The 19,888-nt window shown below is 42.9% G+C and overlaps 1 protein-coding gene across 1 annotated transcript in view; it reads left to right on the forward strand.

Annotated features, from left to right (window-relative positions):
• Nucleotides 1–1,017: 1,017 nt before the first annotated feature.
• Nucleotides 1,018–19,888, forward strand: part of EXT2 (exostosin glycosyltransferase 2) — a 135,103-nt gene continuing 116,232 nt past the window's right edge. Inside the window, exons 1-4 of the mRNA XM_075927527.2 lie at nt 1,018–1,197; nt 9,901–10,466; nt 10,638–10,727; nt 18,102–18,218. Coding sequence (XP_075783642.1) covers nt 9,931–10,466; nt 10,638–10,727; nt 18,102–18,218 — 743 coding nt within the window. The 5' untranslated portion in view covers nt 1,018–1,197; nt 9,901–9,930. The remainder of the gene's footprint in view (nt 1,198–9,900; nt 10,467–10,637; nt 10,728–18,101; nt 18,219–19,888) is intronic.

Here is a 19,888-nt window from a genome sequence, read left to right on the forward strand (position 1 = left end):
CCTGCACCTATGTCATGCAAGTCCCTGTTTCTGCCACCAGCAGTTCCTCCCCACTTCTACTATGCTCTGATCCCTGCCCCCAATTAGAAATGTCAGGTAGTATATAATTGAATAATGGCGTAACCGCATCCAATTTTAGCGGTTACACGACTATTCGATAGTCCAGGGGGTGCCCCACTCTTGGGGTGCTTCCTGTCACCCCATGCTGCTACCTCTCTCTCAGAGCCAGCAGCACGGGGTGGCTGGCGGAGCTGGTCTGCAAGGGGAGCCGGTTTAAAAACAGGCTTCCTGCACAGACCGGCTCCCACCTGCCAGCCAGGGTACTGCCCCAATACAGAAGGGCTAAGTCTAGATTGGCATGATTTTCCGCAAATTCTTTTAACAGAAAAGTTTTCCGTTAAAAGCATTTGCAGATAAGAGCATCTAGATTGGCACGGACGCTTTTCCGCAAAAGCACTTTTTGCGGAAAAGCGTCCGTGCCAATCTAGACACGCTTTTGCACAAAAAAGCCCCGATCGCCATTTTTGCAATCGGGGCTTTTTTTGCGCAAAACAAATCTGAGCTGTCTACACTGGCCCTTTTGCACAAAAGCTTTTGCCCGAACGGGAGCAGCATAGTATTTCTGCAAGAAGCACTGATTTCAGACAATAGGAAGGCGGCGTTCTTGTGGAAATTCAAGCAGCCAGGCCAGTGTAGACAGCTGGCAAGTTTTTCCGCAAAAGCAACTTGCCAGTCTAGACACAGCCAAGCAGCAGCAGGGGTCTGCGCTCCCTGTGAACAGTCGGGGGAGGAGGGGGGGGGGCTGCCTTAGCAGCAGTGAGGGGGGCGGGACAAGATTAACCCAGAGCCCAAATTTAGCGCTGACTCGTACAGTGCTCTACAGGTTGACAGCCCTGCCCCCGCCCTTGCACCACACGGGCCTGTCGCGCGCACTGGCGCGGGCAGAGTCCGCGGCTTCGGGCGCCCATGCGCGTGGCGCTCTTGCCGCAGCCAGGCCGCACACCGGCCGCGGCCCTAGTTGCACCCCTGCGCGCTGAACGTTTCCTCCCGCGCATGCGCTCTGCGCCCGGCCCGGCCGCTCAGGTTGCTGTGCGCCCGGCGGCTGCTCCGAGCCCCGGCCCAGCCGCCCGACGGGCCCGCTCCGTGTGACATGAGGCCGTGAGCGGCCTGCGGGCGCCTGCGCTGCTGCTGGCTGAGGTGAGGGGCCGGCCCGGGGGTCCCGGGGCGCGGCGGAGTCGCTGTGTGAGGCGGCTGTTTGCCGGGCCGGGCTGCGGAGAGCGAGGAGCCCGCCGGGGGGGGGGGAGGGGGGGGGGGCTGCGCCCCTGCCGGCGATAGGGAGCCGGGCGGGGAGTGTCAAGCCGAGGGGGGAAGGGCGGGGCGCGCCGGCCGAGATACTCGGGGAGGCAGCCGGCTCCCAGCTAGGCCGTGTGACGGGGAGCGGGGGGCCGGAGGTGTCCCGCGGGCCGCGCAGTAACTAACACACCCCTGGGCGGGAGACACGTGCGGGGGGCGCCAGCACTAGGCGCTCAGCCCCTTACTCCCCAGGACTGTGCCTGTGGCTGTGCCTGGGACCGCAGCTGACACAACAGGGAGAAACTGGCCACCTAAGGGTAGCGGGGCAGGTCTCGAGCCGTATTTCCTACTGATTCAAAGAATACTTTTCTTGTTACTTGTGGGCGGGCCACGAACGGCATCTGTGTTACCCTCTGCTAATAATATGGGTTGAACTATTCCCCACCTGCTTTCAATTCTCCTGTTTCTGTTTCTCAGTACTGCTGAAGTTTCATTCTACTTACCTCACTTCTTATAGGGATGCATCTCTGTGTGGAGTCCTGGGCTGTGTCTCGACTGGCCACTTTTTCTGCAAAAGAAACTGCTTTTGCGCAAAAACTTGCCAGCTGCCTACACTGGCCGCTTGAATTTCCACAAAAGCACTGACTTCCTACTGTAAGAAATCAGTGCTTTTTCCGGAAAAGCTTTGATGCTCCTATTTGGGCAAAAGTCCCTTTTGCGCAAAACTTTTGTGCAAAAGGGCCAGTGTAGACAGCTGAGATTTGTTTTCCACAAAAAAGCCCCGATCGCAAAAATGGCGATCGGGGCTTTTTTGCGCAAAAGCGCATCTAGATTGGCCATGGATGCTTTTCTGCAAAAAGTGCTTTTCCGAAAATGCTTTTAACAGAAAACTTTTCCGCTAAAAGCATTTCCGGAAAATCGTGCCAGTCTAGACGTAGCCCTGAAGTATGAAGTGCCTTTGTGGAAAAGTTGTATTTTAACAAAGGTTTTCTGGGTTTACCAGGCTAGTTCTAGGCCCCTTATTTGAAAACATGAATGAGAAGGGGTTTTAATGTAACTTTCTAAAATTATCTGAGTATATTCATCATAAACTCATTCCCATGCTCTACTCAAGGTTAGTAAGTTTCAGGCACATGGAAGAGCTGATGGTGAATCAGAACAGTGGTCTGTCTTGTGTAGTATCCATGTACAAGTGACAAATATGCCTTGCTTTAGAGGAAAATGGAAGCAACCCTGTAATGTCTGGGAAATCTAGAGTTGGAGGAAATTCAGTTAAAAGTTCTGTTCATAGATGCTTATGTGATAGTTTGCTGATAGGGGAAGCTTATTCCTACTCATTAGCATTTTTATCTTTGATGTCCCGAAGCTGAAAGGCTAATAATATTTCTTATTTTTCCCAGTGGTTTCTAATATAACCCATGTTAATTCTCATTATCCTATACATGAAGCAAAATGCAGGACAATGTAGCACTTTAAAGACTAACAAGATGGTTTATTAGATGATGAGCTTTCGTGGGCCAGACCCACTTCCTCAGATCAAATAGTGGAAGAAAGTAGTCACAACCATATATACCAAAGGATACAATTAAAAAAAATGAACAAATATGAAAAGGACAAATCACATTGCAGAACAGAAGGGGGATGCAGGGGGGGGGGGGTGAAGGGGGAGGAAGGAAGGTAAGTGTCTGTGAATTGCTGATATTAAAGGTAGGGAGAGTGGGATGTTTGTGAGTTAATGGTATTACAGGTGATAATTGGGGAAACTGTCTTGGTAATGGGTGAGAAAGTTCAAAGTTTTGTTAAGTCCTTGTTGGCAAGTGTCGAATTTTAACATGAATGACAGTTCAGAGGATTCCCTTTCAAGTGCAGATGTAAAAGGTCTTTGTAGCAGAATGCAGGTGGCTAAGTCATTTAGAGAGTGTCCTTTCTGGTTAAAGTGGCAAGAAACTGTTTTTTCTTTGTGATCTTGTCTGATATCTGTTTTGTGGGCATTAATCCTTTGGCGAAGTGTCTGAGACGTTTGTCCAATGTACATAGCAGACGGACACTTTCGGCACATGATAGCATAGATTATATTTCTGGATGCGCAGGAATATCTGTTCTTGATCTTATAACTCACTTGGTTAGGTCCAATAATGGTATCAGCAGAATGAATATGTGGACAAAGCTGGCAACGGGGTTTGTTGCAAGGGAAGGTACCAGGGTTGGTATTAGTGTGGTATGTCCTGTGGTGGTTGGTAAGAATCATCTTGAGGTTAGGTGGTTGTCTATAGGAGACTATGGGTCTGTCTCCCAGAGCCTCTTTGAGTATGGTATCCTGTTCCAATATAGGCTGTAGTTTATTGATAATGTGTTGGACAGGTTTAAGTTGGGGGTTGTAGGTGATGACAAGTGGTGTTCTATTGTTGGTTTTCTTGGGTCTGTCTTGAAGTAGATGGTTTCTAGGTATTCGTCTGGCTCTTTCAATTTGCTTTTTTATTTCTCTGGGTGGGTAATTGAGATTTATAAATGCTTGGTAGAGATCCTGAAGCTTCTGGTCTCTGTCAGTGGGGTTAGAGCAGATGCCGTTGTATCGAAGGGCTTGTCTATAGACGATGGATCGTGTGGTGTGTTCTGGATGGGAGCTGGATGCATGTAGGTAACTGTATGAGTCGGTGGGTTTTCTGTAGAGAGTGGTGTCTAATTTTCTATTGTTGATTTGTACGGTGGTGTCCAGGAAGTGGATCTCTCGTGTAGAATGGTCCAGGCTGAGGTTGATGGTGGGGTGTAGGTTGTTGAAATCTCTGTGGAATATCTCCAGTGTTTCTTGGCCATGTGTCCAGATCATAAAGATGTCATCGATGTACCGTAGGTAGAGGAGGGGTGAAAGGGGACGGGAGTTGAGGAAACGTTGTTCTAGGTCAGCCATAAAGATGTTAGCATGCTGTGGGGCCATGCGTGTACCCATGGCTGTGCCGCTGATCTGGAGGTATAAGTTGTTCTCAAACTGGAAATAATTGTGGGTGAGAACGAAGTTACATAGGTCTGCTATCAGGTTGGCAGTAGTGTCCTCTGGGATAGTGTTTCTAATTGCTTGTAATCCGTCTTCATGTGGGATGTTGGTATATAGAGCTTCTACATCCATGGTGGCAAGGATGGTATTATTGGGGAGGTTATCGATGTTTTGTAGTTTCCTTAGGAAGTCAGTAGTGTCTCGGAGATAGCTGGGGGTATTGGTTACAAAGGGTTTGAGAAGAGTGTCTACATAGCTGGATAGACCAGTAGTGAGCATGCCATTATTGGACCTAACCAAGTGAGTTATAAGATCAAGAACAGATATTCCTGCGCATCCAGAAATATAATCTATGCTATCATGTGCCGAAAGTGTCCGTCTGCTATGTACATTGGACAAACATCTCAGACACTTCGCCAAAGGATTAATGCCCACAAAACAGATATCAGACAAGATCACAAAGAGAAAACAGTTTCTTGCCACTTTAACCAGAAAGGACACTCTCTAAATGACTTAGCCACCTGCATTCTGCTACAAAGACCTTTTACATCTGCACTTGAAAGGGAATCCTCTGAACTGTCATTCATGTAAAATTCGACACTTGCCAACAAGGACTTAACAAAACTTTGAACTTTCTCACCCATTACCAAGACAGTTTCCCCAATTATCACCTGTAATACCATTAACTCACAAACATCCCACTCTCCCTACCTTTAATATCAGCAATTCACAGACACTTACCTTCCTTCCTCCCCCTTCCCACCCCCCCCCCCCCCGCATCCCCCTTCTGTTCTGCAATGTGATTTGTCCTTTTCATATTTGTTCATTTTTTTTAATTGTATCCTTTGGTATATATGGTTGTGACTACTTTCTTCCACTATTTGATCTGAGGAAGTGGGTCTGGCCCACGAAAGCTCATCATCTAATAAACCATCTTGTTAGTCTTTAAAGTGCTACATTGTCCTGCATTTTGCTTCAACTACCCCAGACTAACACGGCTACATTTCTATCACTATCCTATACATGTATGATTCTTTTTTAAATCAATTTTGGTACTTCACGTCTACCTGATGGCAGTGAATTCTAGAGATTAAATAGTTCCTTGTCTGAAACCAAGAGGAAAAAGTTTTTCTCAGTGACTCAAGAGCCTGTCACACACATATAATCTCTGTGATAAATCACATGATTCCACCGTTGTATCTGGAAAGTGAAGGAATAACTTGACTAAACGGCAGAAAAAATATAAATTTTTTTGGAAATTCCCATTCTTTTGCTGGCTATTCTATTACTTCAATCTTTTATCTGCTCAGAGTTCAGGAGTAGGCTGGCAAAACTATTTAATTTAGGGATGTTAACACGGCTAATCTGATAACCTATTTAAGTGCTAGCGTTTAACTGTTTAATTTAGCAACTGCTGCCCTGTCCCACAGTGGCCATTGTGTGGCCATGCTGTCACTGCTGCTGTGAAGTTCTGCCACCCACCTGCTGGGCCCCTGCATCTGGGGCTGCTCCAGCATAGCATAGGTGGGCATAGACAGAGTTCACTAGCAAGGGCTGATTAACTGGTAAACAAACAGGTAAGTCTCATACTTGCTGGTATGATTACTGGTTAACCATTTAACAGCCGTAAATTGAAATCAGAATATGAACCTACTCTGACCTAAGCATTAAAAGTTGAGAACTTCTTAAATGGTGTCTAAAACCTCTTCCTTGTTGTGCTGTGTAAGTGCTGTCACTTTAAGTTGCAAACAACCTCTGTCCCAACGTTCTCTTGAATAAAAATTTTCATATAACTATTGTTTTTGACATACTCTTTAATTTCTTCATATTTGGTGGTGATGGTTTGTTTGTTTTGTATAATTTCTGTTTCACTAACATTTACCTATCAAATTTTCTCTCTTGTTCTCAAAAATTACTCTGTGTACTTTCGCACAAAAGGCAGTATATATGATTATATCAGCCGTGCTGTAGTTCAGTGAAGCATGATGCACAAAATTGCTGCTGAACAATTTGCATGTTGGAGCCACAATCAGTTTCCTTATTATGAGAACTTTTGAGTTCTGTGTTGGAACTGAAAAACCAAAACACCCTAGTTATGTAACAAATGTATAATAACCAATCTGTGTATCTTCCTAGTTACTGTTTCTTTATGCTGAAGTTTAGTAACTTTGCTTTGGTAACTTTGCTTTAGTAATCAAAATTTTGAAAGCACAAAAACTAACCTATATGATCAGCTCTGCAAAATATCAGCACCCAACTATGGTTAATGTTTTCTGTTGATACTATGTAATGCTTTTCATCCCAAAATATTTCACAAGGATATACACATAGCCCTACAGATTGAACCTCACTAGTCCAGCACCTTCTGGACCTGACCAATGCCAAATTATAGAAATGTCTGGACCTCGGGAGATCAGTATTGTCTAGCAGCATTACCAACACTTCCGCTGCTTATTGGGATGTCAGAAGATATTTAGGGGTCAGTTAGAGCTAAATAATAGCAAAGAACACAGAGAGCCAGGTCTAATGGCTGTAAACAAACTTTATGGTCCTGTAGGAAAGTTAGCCACACCCATAAGTGGATATCTGGCTAACTTAAAATCATGCCACACTACGGATGTTGCCAGACTAGAGAAGTTCAACCTGTATTGAAGTGCTTCTTCAGTGGTGGGAGAGAACCAGCTTGTTACACCCAGGTGAAAGGGCACGTTTGCCTAAGACACCAGGGCAATCACCTAGTGTTAGTGTCTTTCTCATCCATAGAAGATGGACAGATGGTGTTTATACAGGTTTACTTTATAATACTTTTTAGAAGCCACCCTAGATTAGTGACTTCATCCTCATTGCGAGTCCTGTATGATATCCAGCTTTGGGCTAGTAAAGAGTTAACAGTGACACATTGTTGTACCAAATAAAAGCAAGCAGGATCTTATGAGGGGGATAAGGCAAAAAGCCACATTTATTGTAAAGATAATAATAAAAAAATAAAGAAAAGATAGAAGCAAACAACGTTGTTTAACTACTTAACCCTTATACATATAAACATTCATTCATCCATTCATTCAGGTTCTGTGTATTTGTTATAGTAACCAGCCTGGAAGTTGCTTGTGACAGAATACTGGCCAGGTATTCTGTACACAAGTGATGGTAGTGGGGAGCGAAGTCCTGATCAGATGCGCATCTGAAGCTCCTGGTAGGCTGGCAGCAGAACCTTGGACTCTGATTCCATAGTTTTTTAGTCCAGTTCTTATAGGAATTTCGTCCTATGCCAGTCTATGGAAATTGCTGCATCATGCTGATGTCTCCAGGGTGGCTGCCAGGTGCTCATCAGTGATCTCATCGGGTGGACCTCCAGTATTTGGTTTTCTCCACTTGACACCTTTTGGTTGCACTGGCACCTGACGCCTTCTTCAGCCCTTTGTTGCTGTATTCTCAGGCTGGCACCTCTCAGAACCATTCATTCATCATCCAAGCACTCTCTCATATGTTCATACAGTATTTTGTATAATAATAAAAGTTGTAGTTACAAAAGTTTCTGGGTGGTATTGCTTAAAACATTCTCTGAGTGCTGAGTAAAGTTACAATGTTTTAAAGAGAACAGGCGTCAATTATGTAACAATGCCCTTAGTCAATTATAGGGCTTGGCTCCCATAGCAGAGTTAGTGGCTTGATAATGCATTGTTACAATGTATCTCTGCAATGTCAATTTCAAGCAGCCCCTTGCACAAGCTTGAGCATGCCCTGGAGCACCGGAGGGGGGGGGCGCTGTTTCTGGCTACATAGGATTATATTCTTAACAGTTCTAAATTACATGACCTAATACATTATATTCTAAAGGGGCAATAATAATAATAATAAAAATCTAAACATTTAACAATCTTAACAAATAATAATAATAAGAATAAGAATTAATAATAAATCTAAACACTTTAAGCTGTGGGGAACAAATTATGGGGAGTCACTTCCATTTGGAGGAATCATTTTCAATACATTAATATGTTATCCCTACAACATTCCCATTAATCAGTTGAATAAGATTGCATTTGGCATTGGACATTGCCCTGCTTCCTCAGTAAATGTACATTTAACTGTCCTTCCTCAGTCCTTGAGCACACTACATTAAGAAATGTACATTGGGAATGCTCTGGGAGACAGACTGGGTGGGACCTATATCATGACTTTTTCTTTTCTGATTCATATTTTCTCTCTTTCACTTAAAGTTCAGGCCCGGTTGTTATACTAACACTGTGATTGTTAACAGTTTTGCTAAACTATTTTACTAGGATGTCGGTGCCTGGCCTCAGTAGGTTTTTGGCAGTGGTGGAAAAAGTACTCAAAGTTACTTGAGTAAAAGTACTGCTAGTTTGAAAAATGTAATTAAGTAAAAGTCAAAGTATCTTTCTGGAAGAGTACTTGAGTAAAAGCACAAAAGTATTGCATTTTAATTGTACTCAAGTATCCGGAAGTAACAAGGTGGGCTGAGGGAGAGGAGGCAGAGGGGACCAAACTTCAGGGCTTCCCACATGCCAGATTAACTCTTTTTGGAGTCAGTAGATTTTGTGAGGCACCTGCCCCCAGGCTCTTGGGTGAGGCCAAAATGAGGGGTTCAGTGTGCATGGGGAGGGTCTAGCCAAGAGGAAGGTGCAGGAGTGGGCTATGGGGGGGGGGTGTCTAGAAGGGTGTGGGAGGGTGCAGGAGCAGACCGGGACTGGGAGAGCTGGGTGGGAGGAGGGTGCAGGAGAGGGATGAGGGTACAGGGCCTGGCCATGGGGAAGTGGGGGGCTCTTACCTAACTCCATACTCCCTGCCGCTCCCAATTGCTGAAATCTGGCCAATGGGAGCAGCAGGGAAACCCTCCTACAAGTGGTTTCCAGCACCGCATTCCCCAGCTAGGGGGGAAGGTGAGCAGCACTGGGCTTCTTCTCCCTCACATGCGGAATCCATCCTGGGAGGTTCAGGGCTCTCTACCCCTGCATAGATACTGTTTTTGAATGAAAAGTTGTTGATGTGGCCATTAAAAGGTGTTGGCAGGGTCACTGTGCTTATTGATTGGATATTTAAAAAAAACTGTAATTGCATGATGATTGGATGCTTTGCGCATGCAGCTGTGCTTTAGCAAATCAGAATGCTGACTTGCACAAGTGTCAGTGGGGAGCTGAAACTCATGAGTAACTAAGTGCTTCCAGAAATAGTAATGGAGTAAAAAGTACAATGTTTTCTGAAAAAACTACTTGAGTAAAAGTCGAAGTATCACAAAAATAAATTACTTGAGTAAATACAAATACCGAAAAATGTACTCGAGTAGTGTAACGAAGTATTTCTACTTAGTTACTTTCTACCTCTGGTTTTCGGTAATCCCAGCAGGTAACTCTTTCATGTTGGTACTTCCAACTGTCATCCCTGATACATAGGGTAGCTAGCACCTGACATTGCCGTGGAACAGCTGAATTTCTGAATAATGTTGGTACAATCCTTTGAGGCAAAGGAGCCTTCCCAAAAGAGAGGGAACGTATTTCTGTCCTGTTGTTCTTGTCCTGCTTGATGACTGTGTCTCTTCTGTCACACTTAACATTGTACCTGTTCTTATCTTATGTGTTTGTGTCTCCATCCTCTAGACACACGAGGAAGAAGTGGCTAATTCCATTATGTGTGCGTCAGCCAAATATAACACCCGGGGTCCAGCCCTTATCCCAAGAATGAAGACCAAGCACCGCATCTACTACATCACACTCTTTTCCGTTGTCCTGCTTGGCCTTATTGCCACAGGTATGTTTCAGTTCTGGCCACACTCCATTGAGTCATCCAGCGATTGGACAGTGGAAAAACGTAGTGTTCATGATGTGCCTGTGGTCAAGCTTCCTGCTGACAGCCCCATCCCAGAACGGGGAGACCTCAGCTGTAGGATGCATACCTGCTTTGATGTCTATCGCTGTGGCTTTAACCCCAAAAACAAGATCAAGGTCTATATCTACTCGCTGAAGAAATATGTGGATGAGTATGGGATGCTGGTTAGCAACACTATCTCTCGGGAATATAATGAGCTGCTGACTGCTATCTCTGACAGTGACTTCTACACAGATGATGTCAGCAGGGCCTGCCTTTTTGTGCCGTCTATAGATGTACTGAACCAGAATACACTCCGCATCAAGGAAACTGCTCAGGCCTTGGCTCAGTTATCCAGGTATGCACAGAAATGTTACTGCATGAATCATAAAGTTAGAGCTGGAGAGAATAAGGTTAGTGACGGGGAAAGTTCTGCCGTGAGCCCTGGTCAGAGCTGAGATCAGAATTTGGGAGAGTCTGGCATGTGCCTCTCAGAAGAGCTCTCTGACTATGATTGTCTTTTCTTTAGGTGGGATCGTGGCACAAACCACCTGTTGTTTAACATGCTGCCTGGGGGACCGCCTGACTACAACACAGCACTGGATGTTCCCAGAGATAGGTAGGCATCATTCTGTTTATTTAAATGCATTAGAGGGTAGCTTGTGTAGGGTGAAATGTCTCTAAAGAGGAAGTGGGGTTCAGAATTCTTGGTAGTCACAGTGCAAATGCTAGGATCACTCAGTGTTACATAGGTGCAGTATGTCTTAGCCTGTTTTGACAGAAGTTGGAAGAACATAGGTGTACTAAGAACAGACATTTTAGATGGAAAGATACGAAAGGGAAGAAATTTCCAACTATATTAAACAAAAAATAAAAGTATTTTTACTTCACTGGCATGCATGCACCATTTTATTGAGGTAAGCCTTACTAAACCAATACAGCTAAAATGCGGTTGCAGGATCTTTACTATGGATGATAATGTATGAGGCAGAATGTGGCTGGATTTTTAGATCTTAATTTGTTTGCAACATAAGCAACAAGTTTTCCTTTCATTTCAAAAGAGCAGATTTTCTCTGTAGTGTTCAGTGTGTAAATAAGTCCACAGAATACTTTTTGAAGTTTCTTTACTGACATTGAAGTATAGTTGCAGTCAGAAAAAGTAAAAACCAAAACACATTTGATGCATTTGACTCAAACTTGGCCTGAAGATGGCAGTCAAGCATAATAAATCAAAACTTGTTAAACCTGTAACTTCTCTCCATGCATCTATACAGCACTCTACACTGGAAATAAGATAGCGTACTTTGCTCTATGCAAAGTGTGCATCTTATTTCAATTCTATTTCAAAATAGCTTATTTTGAAATTTGGCACAGCTACACTGTGCCAAATTTCAAAATAATGCACTATTTTGAGACCTCCCTTAACCTTTGTGGAATAAGGGTACCAGGGAATCTGAAATAACAAGCTACCCATTATTTTGAAATAACGGGCGCACTAAGATGCGGGGTAGCTATTTTGGGATACTGGTATCCTGAAATAGCCATGCAGTGTAGACGTACTCTCTGTTTCGCACTCACATACATGAATATGCTTGCATCCTATTAAATTCTGTCACTTTGAGAGATTTTGATTTAATTTGCATTCTGTTTAATAGATGGACCTAATCTCCAATATTTATCCCGTTCTTTTTTGAACACTGTTAAAGTCTCTGGCAAGGAATTCCAAAGGTTGACAGTGCACTGCATGAAGAACTCTGTGGTGATTCATAATATATAATAGCGAAGGAATAGAGCTCTTGAATTAATACAATAACTTTACTTTGTGCTTCACAGCTTTCTTATGTTAACTTCTTTTGTATCAGGCATCCATTTAAAACTGGCCTTGTGTGTCGTGTGCTTCATATGTAGAAAAAGCATTTTTTCAGTAGGTGTTTATTTTAGGCATATTTAATACTACTGGGAGAAGTCAGTTCTGAATCTTCTGGGGCTTATTGATTACAAGAGCAACAGGGCCAGATGAGAGTGAAAGAAATAGCTTTATTACAATAGAAAATCATGAAGTCCTGTATAACAGAAGGCTCTCTTCATTTTGCTAAAACTTGTAATCTGTGACACATTTGTTTGTAGTCACAAAATCTTCAGAGAACCTGAGTGATAAGGGTTATTGCATGACTTTTGGAGACCTCAGTTTGAATCTAACACGACTAGCTGTATAGAATTGAAGGTCAAGAATAAAGTGCATTAGTAGATCTCTACAAGGAGTTCCCAAGAGCACAGCAGGTCAAAATTAAGGTGTGTGTATATATAATGTAGGGATGTGATAGTGTAAAACTCATTTGTTAACCTTCACGGTTACATGTTTCTTCCCCATCTGCTCCCCCGTGCCAGTGCCTCTGTATCAGAAAGGCAGCAGCATGGGGATGTGCAGGCAGGAGCTGGTGCTTGTGGAGAGCCAGCTTTTAAGCAGATACAGAGGCAGCAGCAGCTGATACAGGAGCAGCAGCTCCTCATGTGTAACCGCTACAATTTTCAGTTATGTGGTTAATTACACACACTTTAACAGTTCTAGTTGTCAGTACTAAGTAGTATGTTGAATTGGTGCGGAGACTGCTTTGCTGACAGTAAAATAAACACCTGAAAAAATGCTTTTTCTACATATGAAGCACAAGACACACAAGGCCAGTTTTAAATGGATGCCTGATACAAAAGAAGTTAACATAAGAAAGCTGTGAAGCACAAAGTAAAGGTATTAATTCATGAGCTCTACTCCTTTGCTATTATATATTATGAATCACCACAGAGTTCTTCATGCAGTGCACAGTCAACCTTTGGAATTCCTTGCCAGAGACTTTTAACAGTGTTCAAAAAAGAACGGGATAAATATTGGAGATTAGGTCCATCAGTACATATTAGCCAAGATGGATAGGAATGATATCACTAGCCTCTGTTTGTCAGAAGCTGAAAATGGATGACAGGAGAGGGATCACTTGATTCCTTGTTCTAGTCACTCCCTCTGGGGCATCTTGCATTGGCCACTGTTGAAAGACTGGACACTGAGCTAGATGGACCTTTGGTCTGACCCGGTTTGGCCGTTCTTATGTTCTTGGGATATATAGTTCTCTAGCTTTAATGTCTGGTAAACAGTCTCCTTAAGAATTTTCTATCTGGTAACATAGTGTGATTGCTACTCTAGGGATGAGGAAGGGTTTCCATTAGTGGGAAGGCAGAGCAATTCAGAACTCTTTCTTGTGGTAAACCTCAACCTACTCTACAAATAATAATCCCACTTAACAGGTCTCTAAGCATCCTGCCTCCCTGCAATTGGTTCTCGAATTAATTGTTGAGTTGAGCACTGATGTTTAGGAGCGTGGTTTCAAAAGACTGGTAAGGAGAGAACTGGTGATGTTCCAGAGTGAATAAGAAAACTTACAGTAGAGCGGAATGCAGAGAGCTTTTGATACTTTTCCAAAGGTGGGGGGGGGGGGGGGGGGAAGAGCCTGTAAGCCTGTGAAGAGGTTTAAGTTGAGGTGCAAGGGAGGAGCAAGGAACTGAGAAAATGTTCACTCCTCTTTAATTCAATGCAACTTGTCTTCAGGACTGCATGTTGAAAAATTGAAGTGAAGTTAATTTACTGGTGTTGGTTCTTGTGGGTTTATTTAGGTAAAAATTGGAGTGATGCACACCTGTCTTTCTCTGTGCTTCTGATATGTTTTCATATGTGCTGGTTCTATTTAAAACAATCTGGTTGCAATTTCCTCATTAAGGGACAAAAAACCAGAGGGCAGGGGAGTAAAGTAAAAATGCAAGAGGAGCAAGACATGAACCAAATCCAATTTTTCATTCCCTGCCTTGCAGTTATTAGTGTGAATGAGACAAGAAACGTGAAGTTTGAAGGGTGGGAAATAGTCATGCAACATTTGATACACTGTCACTGAAGGTGAGGCACTGCAATCCACAATAATCTCTCTGGCTTTGGAACCTAAATTCTCACTCAGCACCTTTTTAGTTTTTTCATCCTGTGCTCAAGTAACTTTTCTCTGTAACTTCTAATTAGGTCATGCTGGTATGTTTGGATTTGATCACCTATGCAGAACTACAGGTTCAAAATACCTTATTTCTGTAGCACCTTTCATCCTGATCTCAGAACTCTCAAAGCATTTTATAAACTAAGTATAGTTTGCTTGAATCACCGCTGCAGTGCAACCTTATCTGGAGTACATAAGAATGGAGTACTGGATAAAACAAAGATCCATCTAGCCCAGTATCCTGTCTTCTGACAGGTTCCAGTGATGGGGTGCTCGAACCCCCCACAAACAGGAGCTACTCTTGGGGACCAGCCTCTGTCCACAGTAGCTTTTAAGCTGGCTCCCTCCTGCTTCCCTCTCCCTTGCTGCCTTTGATACAGAGGCAGCCACGGGGGTGGAGGAAATGTGTGTAGTCAACAAGATTAACCATTAAGCCTTTGCTTATCGGTTAATCGTATAGTTGACTACATGTTGACATCCCTACCTGCTACCTATTGCATTCATTTGATGACCCCTCATTCTTGTGTCATGGGAAGGGGAAAATAACTTTTCCTTATCCCTTCTTAGTTTCCTCTTTTTTGTAAGCTGAAAAGTCCCAATGTTATTACTCTCATATGCAGCCATTCCGTACCCCTAATAATTTTTGTTGCTTATTTCTTAACTTTTTCTGATGCTAAGGTATCTTTGCAGATGTGGTTACCTCATCTCAGACACCAGTATTCAAGATATGGGCATTCCATGGTTGTATGTAGAGGCAATAAGATATTATCTATCTCTTTTTTAATTTCTAACATTGTTTGCTTTTTTGACTGCTGTTGCACATTGAGTGGATGTCTTCAGAAAACTATCTACAATGATTTCAAGATCTCTCCTTTGAGTAGTAACACCTAAGTTAGTCCCCATCATTGTATACATACAGTTGGGATTGTAAAACATAATATGCATTACTTTGCATTTATGAGCATTAAGATTCACCTGCGATTTTGTTGCCTACTTAGTTTTGTGAAATATTTTTGAAGCTCTTCACAGTCTGCTTTTTCCCATCTTGAGCAGTTTGGTAACATCTGCAAATTTTGCCACGTTGCTGTTTACTCTCCTCTCCAGATCGTTTATGAATGTTGAATAGAATTGACCCCAGTGTGGATCCCTAGAGACACCACTAGTTACCTCTCTCCATTCTGAAAACTGGTAATTTGTTCCTTACCCTTTGTTTCCTGTGTTTTAGCCAGTTATCAATCCATGAAAGGACCTTCCCTCTTATGCAGACACACCTTATTTTATTTACAAGCCTTTCGTGAGGGACTTTGTCAAAGGTTTTCTGTAAATTAAAGTACACTATATCCACTGGATCCCCTTTGTCCACATATTTGTTTACTCTTGGAGAATTCTTTGTGGAGGTCAAGGGTGGTAGCTTTTTAACAGCACAGAACAATTCCTTACTAGTATTTGGGGCAGGCAGTGAAGCATCCTATAGAAACTTCAAAGCAGCTAATTTATTGGAATCTTACCGGAACACCTTGCCCTTATGAAAAATGATACAGAGTCTGAGAGTAATTACAAATCTACAAGCCTAGTTTCACATGAGATGTGAAAGACAGCATCTCCAAACATCATACTGAGGAATCAGTTCAGTGCTAATTCTTAGCAAGCTAGCCACCTGATGAATCACCAGTAATGTTTCCTGTTATATCTTGGCATTTTTGGATATCTCCCCCATTCAGGTATTCATAAGTTCTTACTTAGCTAGTGGACTCTGACGATATCCCATCTTGAAGCAACATGGCTACTGTTCACAGGATTCTTTCAGTGCTACCTAGAATAGTGACAAGTCACATTCTGGCTTCCTTTTTCCAGGGCTGTAGTGAATGTCTGAATGTAAAGAACTGTTCAGAAAGGCTGACTGAAAGAGGTCAAATCCAGAATTTCCTAGAGTAGGGAAATGCATTCATTGTACCGAGTGGCCATTGGGGTGAAGTGGGAACAGAAAGGTGGTTTCTCTCTGCTAGCATATTTCCAAGAAGCTCTGTTAAGAGTAGCAAATGTAAATAACTAGAGTTCAAATTTCCACTGGCAATATAAAAGGTTGATTATTTTATCTCCTGTATGTTGTTCTTTTCTAATCCCTAAAGCCCTTTCCTTCTGTCTGGGATAGGGATGTGACAGTAGTGAGTCAACTAGTTGCTTCCCTGCCCCTTCCCCTCCCCCTTGCTGTCTCTACCAGAGGCAGCAAGTGGGGAAGGGGGGGAGCTGTCTTAAAAGCTGGTTCCCCCCAGCACTGTCTCTATCGGGGACAGGGGAGGCAGAGCCATCTCTTAATACATTTAAAAGGCTGAAGTGCAGAGGGAGGGACCAGGCATGAGCCAGGAATCAGCTGTCTCAGCTCATACCTGGTTCCCCTCCTGCCCCTGCGCTTCTGGTTTTTAAATGTATTAAGAGCCACATGGCTCTTAATACATTTTAAAAGGCAGAGCCACATTGGGGTTAGCTCCTGGAGCTGGGAACTAAACCCACTGTAGCTTTGTAGTTTCCCCTGCTTATCAACTTGTTGATGGAAATTCCATTAACTAGTCGATTAACATAAGAATGGACATACTGGGTCAGACCAAAGATCCATCTAGCCAAGTATCCTGTACCCCATTCAGGAAAAGCCACAGTTGGACTTAACTGAATGATAGTCAATGCATTCCCATTGGAGGATGCATTGTATCTTTGTATAGGTGGAACAGCAATAGTGGTTCCACGACTTTTGCACTGGTGATCCCTTTCACACAGTACACCTCTGAGTGTGACCCTCCCCTTATAAAATAAGTGTTTTTACATTTAATATTTAATACCTGCTATAAATGTTGGAGATGAAGTGGGTGGAGAGGTAGAAGTTGATGGCTCGCTACCCCTCACGTAATAATCTTGTGACCACCTCAGTTTGAGAACCCCTGCTTTATATAAATATAAAACTTGTATCCATTTGTAATAGTCACAGATTTGCAGAACTCTGAATATAAAATTTGGATCCTCATCCATCTGCAACCATATCTGCAGATATCTGCATACATAGATATGCATGAATATAAAGTGGATATCTTCAGATTTGCAGAGCTGTACAAAGAGGGAGGTTTTCTAATCTTTTCTTAAAAATCTTCAATGCTGTGGATTCCATAAACACTCGTCAGGGAAAGCAAAGTAAAATGTTAATGGGTAAGCATTAGGCTTACTGTTAATTGACCTTAACTGTCAGTCCCACTGTTCAAGGGAAAGCAGCAGGGAAGGTGCATAAATCAGGTGATTTGCAAAGTCTGAAAATGCTGGCAGGGTGGAGGAGGAGCAGGTAAGTGAGAGGCTCCAGTGCCCCAGAGTACTGGGGGACTGCAGGGCTGCAGGTGGAGCCACACATTTCTGCAGCCCACTGAGGTCAAGGAGAGCCACTCATGTGGCCCACTCCCTATTTTTGGCTGCCCATTGCTGCTATAGTGCCTTCTATTGTGAAGAATCTTAGTATTTTAAGAAATACAAAATCACTCCATCTATAACTGAAATGCAGCTTGCCTCTAACAGTTCAGAGCAACATTAGACAACAGTTGGGCAGGAACTGAAGAATTTGGTATTCATCTAAACTAATAGAAGGAATTTAGGATGTAATTACTCAAACTGAAATTCAGCTAGGACAAGGGCTCATTCGTGACTACAAGTGATCAGGACCATTTCATTCACCATTTGAGGGGACTTTGATGTCTTAATTCTGAGCCAGTATAACTATACATTAAATAAATAGACACAGTTCCTTTTTGTATTGCAGTTGAGTTAAGTTAAAATAAAGGTAAAACTTCATGCGAAAGCCACTGTTGAAAGTGTCACAGATGCTGAAACCAGCTGATCTGCTAAAAATGGTTAAGTACTATGACCTGGAATTTAAATGTAATAGTAATGTGTTGGCCCCATTCACAATTTTTTCATGTTCTTAATACTTTTAGAGCCCTTTTGGCTGGAGGAGGCTTCTCTACATGGACCTATAGGCAAGGCTATGATGTCAGTATTCCTGTTTACAGCCCATTGTCTGCAGAGGTGGAGCTGCCAGAGAAAGGACCAGGGTAAGCTGATCCTGGTGAATCAGACTGTTTTCATTCATTTATTAAATGTGTGGTGGTAGCATTGAGCTGTATCTTGGGACTTCTAGCATTGGGCAGATTTATAATAAATGGTGGTTATAACATATATTTTTTAGGTATATGTGTGGGGGGATACTAGGGGATTGCTGTTACTATAGAGACATAGTCCCTTACCAGCAGTTAACTGAGACCTAAATAGCTGTTATTTATTTAAGTGAAGCATGGGCTGGCCTCACCTCAGAGATAGCAGTTGTTGTCCTCTCCAAAGAGGGTGTTTCTAGTGGAGTTGTGCTGGGATTCAAAATATGTATTCACTATTGATAAAATGTTCACGTGACATGAAGAATGGAGAAATGGTAAATAGTGAGTGTTGGGCAATTATTCAGAGCACTACAGATTGCCTAGTAAACTGGGCCCATTCAAACAACAATTTCACATGCAGCGTGGGGAACAATGATCTATGCTTCGAAGTTAAGACCGGAGTAAGGCAGGGATGCGTCATGTCTCCAATGCTCTTTAACTTAGTCATAGACTGGGTTATATGGCATACAATAGAAGATGAGCAAAGAGGCATCAGATGGACTGTCTTCTCCACATTAGAGGACCTTGATTTTGCTTCTGGTCTTGTGCTGCTCTCCCATACGCATCGTCATATGCAAGAGAAGACAAATCAATTCTGCACTTTCGGAAAACAGGTCCGACTAAGAATTAGCCAGAAGAAGACAGAAGTCATGACCCTAAATATTGAGGCACCAGCATCAGTTAAGATTGATGGCCACGACCTACCTATCACAGAGAGCTTTGCATACTTGGGTAGTATTATCAGGCAAGACGGAGATGTCAAAAGTGATTCCCAGAGCAGACTCAGTAAAGCCAGAAATGTCTTCATGAGTCTGAATGCTGTATGGAAGTCATCACAGTCCAACATCCATACCAAACTGAAGTTTTATCAGAGTTCTGTTTTATCAACACTATTATATGGATCAAAATGCTGGCAGATGACAGAGTACGACCTCAATAAATTGTCGACTTTTCACACCAGTAGTCTTCGGAGGATCCTCCATGTTTCTTGGCCAAGAATAATTTCTAATCAGGACCTGCTTGCACAGTGTAAACAAGATGACATGGCTACCATCATTATGAAAAGACGCTGGATTGGGCACATGCTCAGAAGAAATGGAAGCTCCATCACAAAGATTGCTGTGCACTGGACCCCTGAAGGGAAGCAGAAACAAGGACTTCCCAAGACAACATGATGCCAGACCGTTGAAGTAGAGATGAAGAGCATGACTTACACTTGGGGCATTATTGAGAGGCAGGCTGGCCAGTCAGACAGAAGTGGAGGACCTTTGTTGCTGCCCTATATGCCAGTGGGTGTGTAGGACGATGAGGATGAGCGATTCAAACAAAATATTTTCATACAAACAAATGCAAGGTTATACATCTAGGAATGGGGAACTATTTCTTGGAAAGCGATGACTCTGAAAAGGATTTAGTGACCCAACAATGTAGGCTTTCATTGTAATATTGTGACAAAAACCAGGAAATGAAGTCTTGGGCATATAAAAAGGAAATAGTGAGTAGCGGGGGTGTAAAAACCAAATAAAAATATCAACCATGTAACCGATAGTTCTATGGGTTACATAGTTATT

Source organism: Pelodiscus sinensis, chromosome 5 (genome assembly GCF_052426305.1).
Source record: "Pelodiscus sinensis isolate ZL-2025 chromosome 5, ASM5242630v1, whole genome shotgun sequence".
In the NCBI taxonomy this organism is placed as follows: Eukaryota; Metazoa; Chordata; order Testudines; family Trionychidae; genus Pelodiscus; species Pelodiscus sinensis.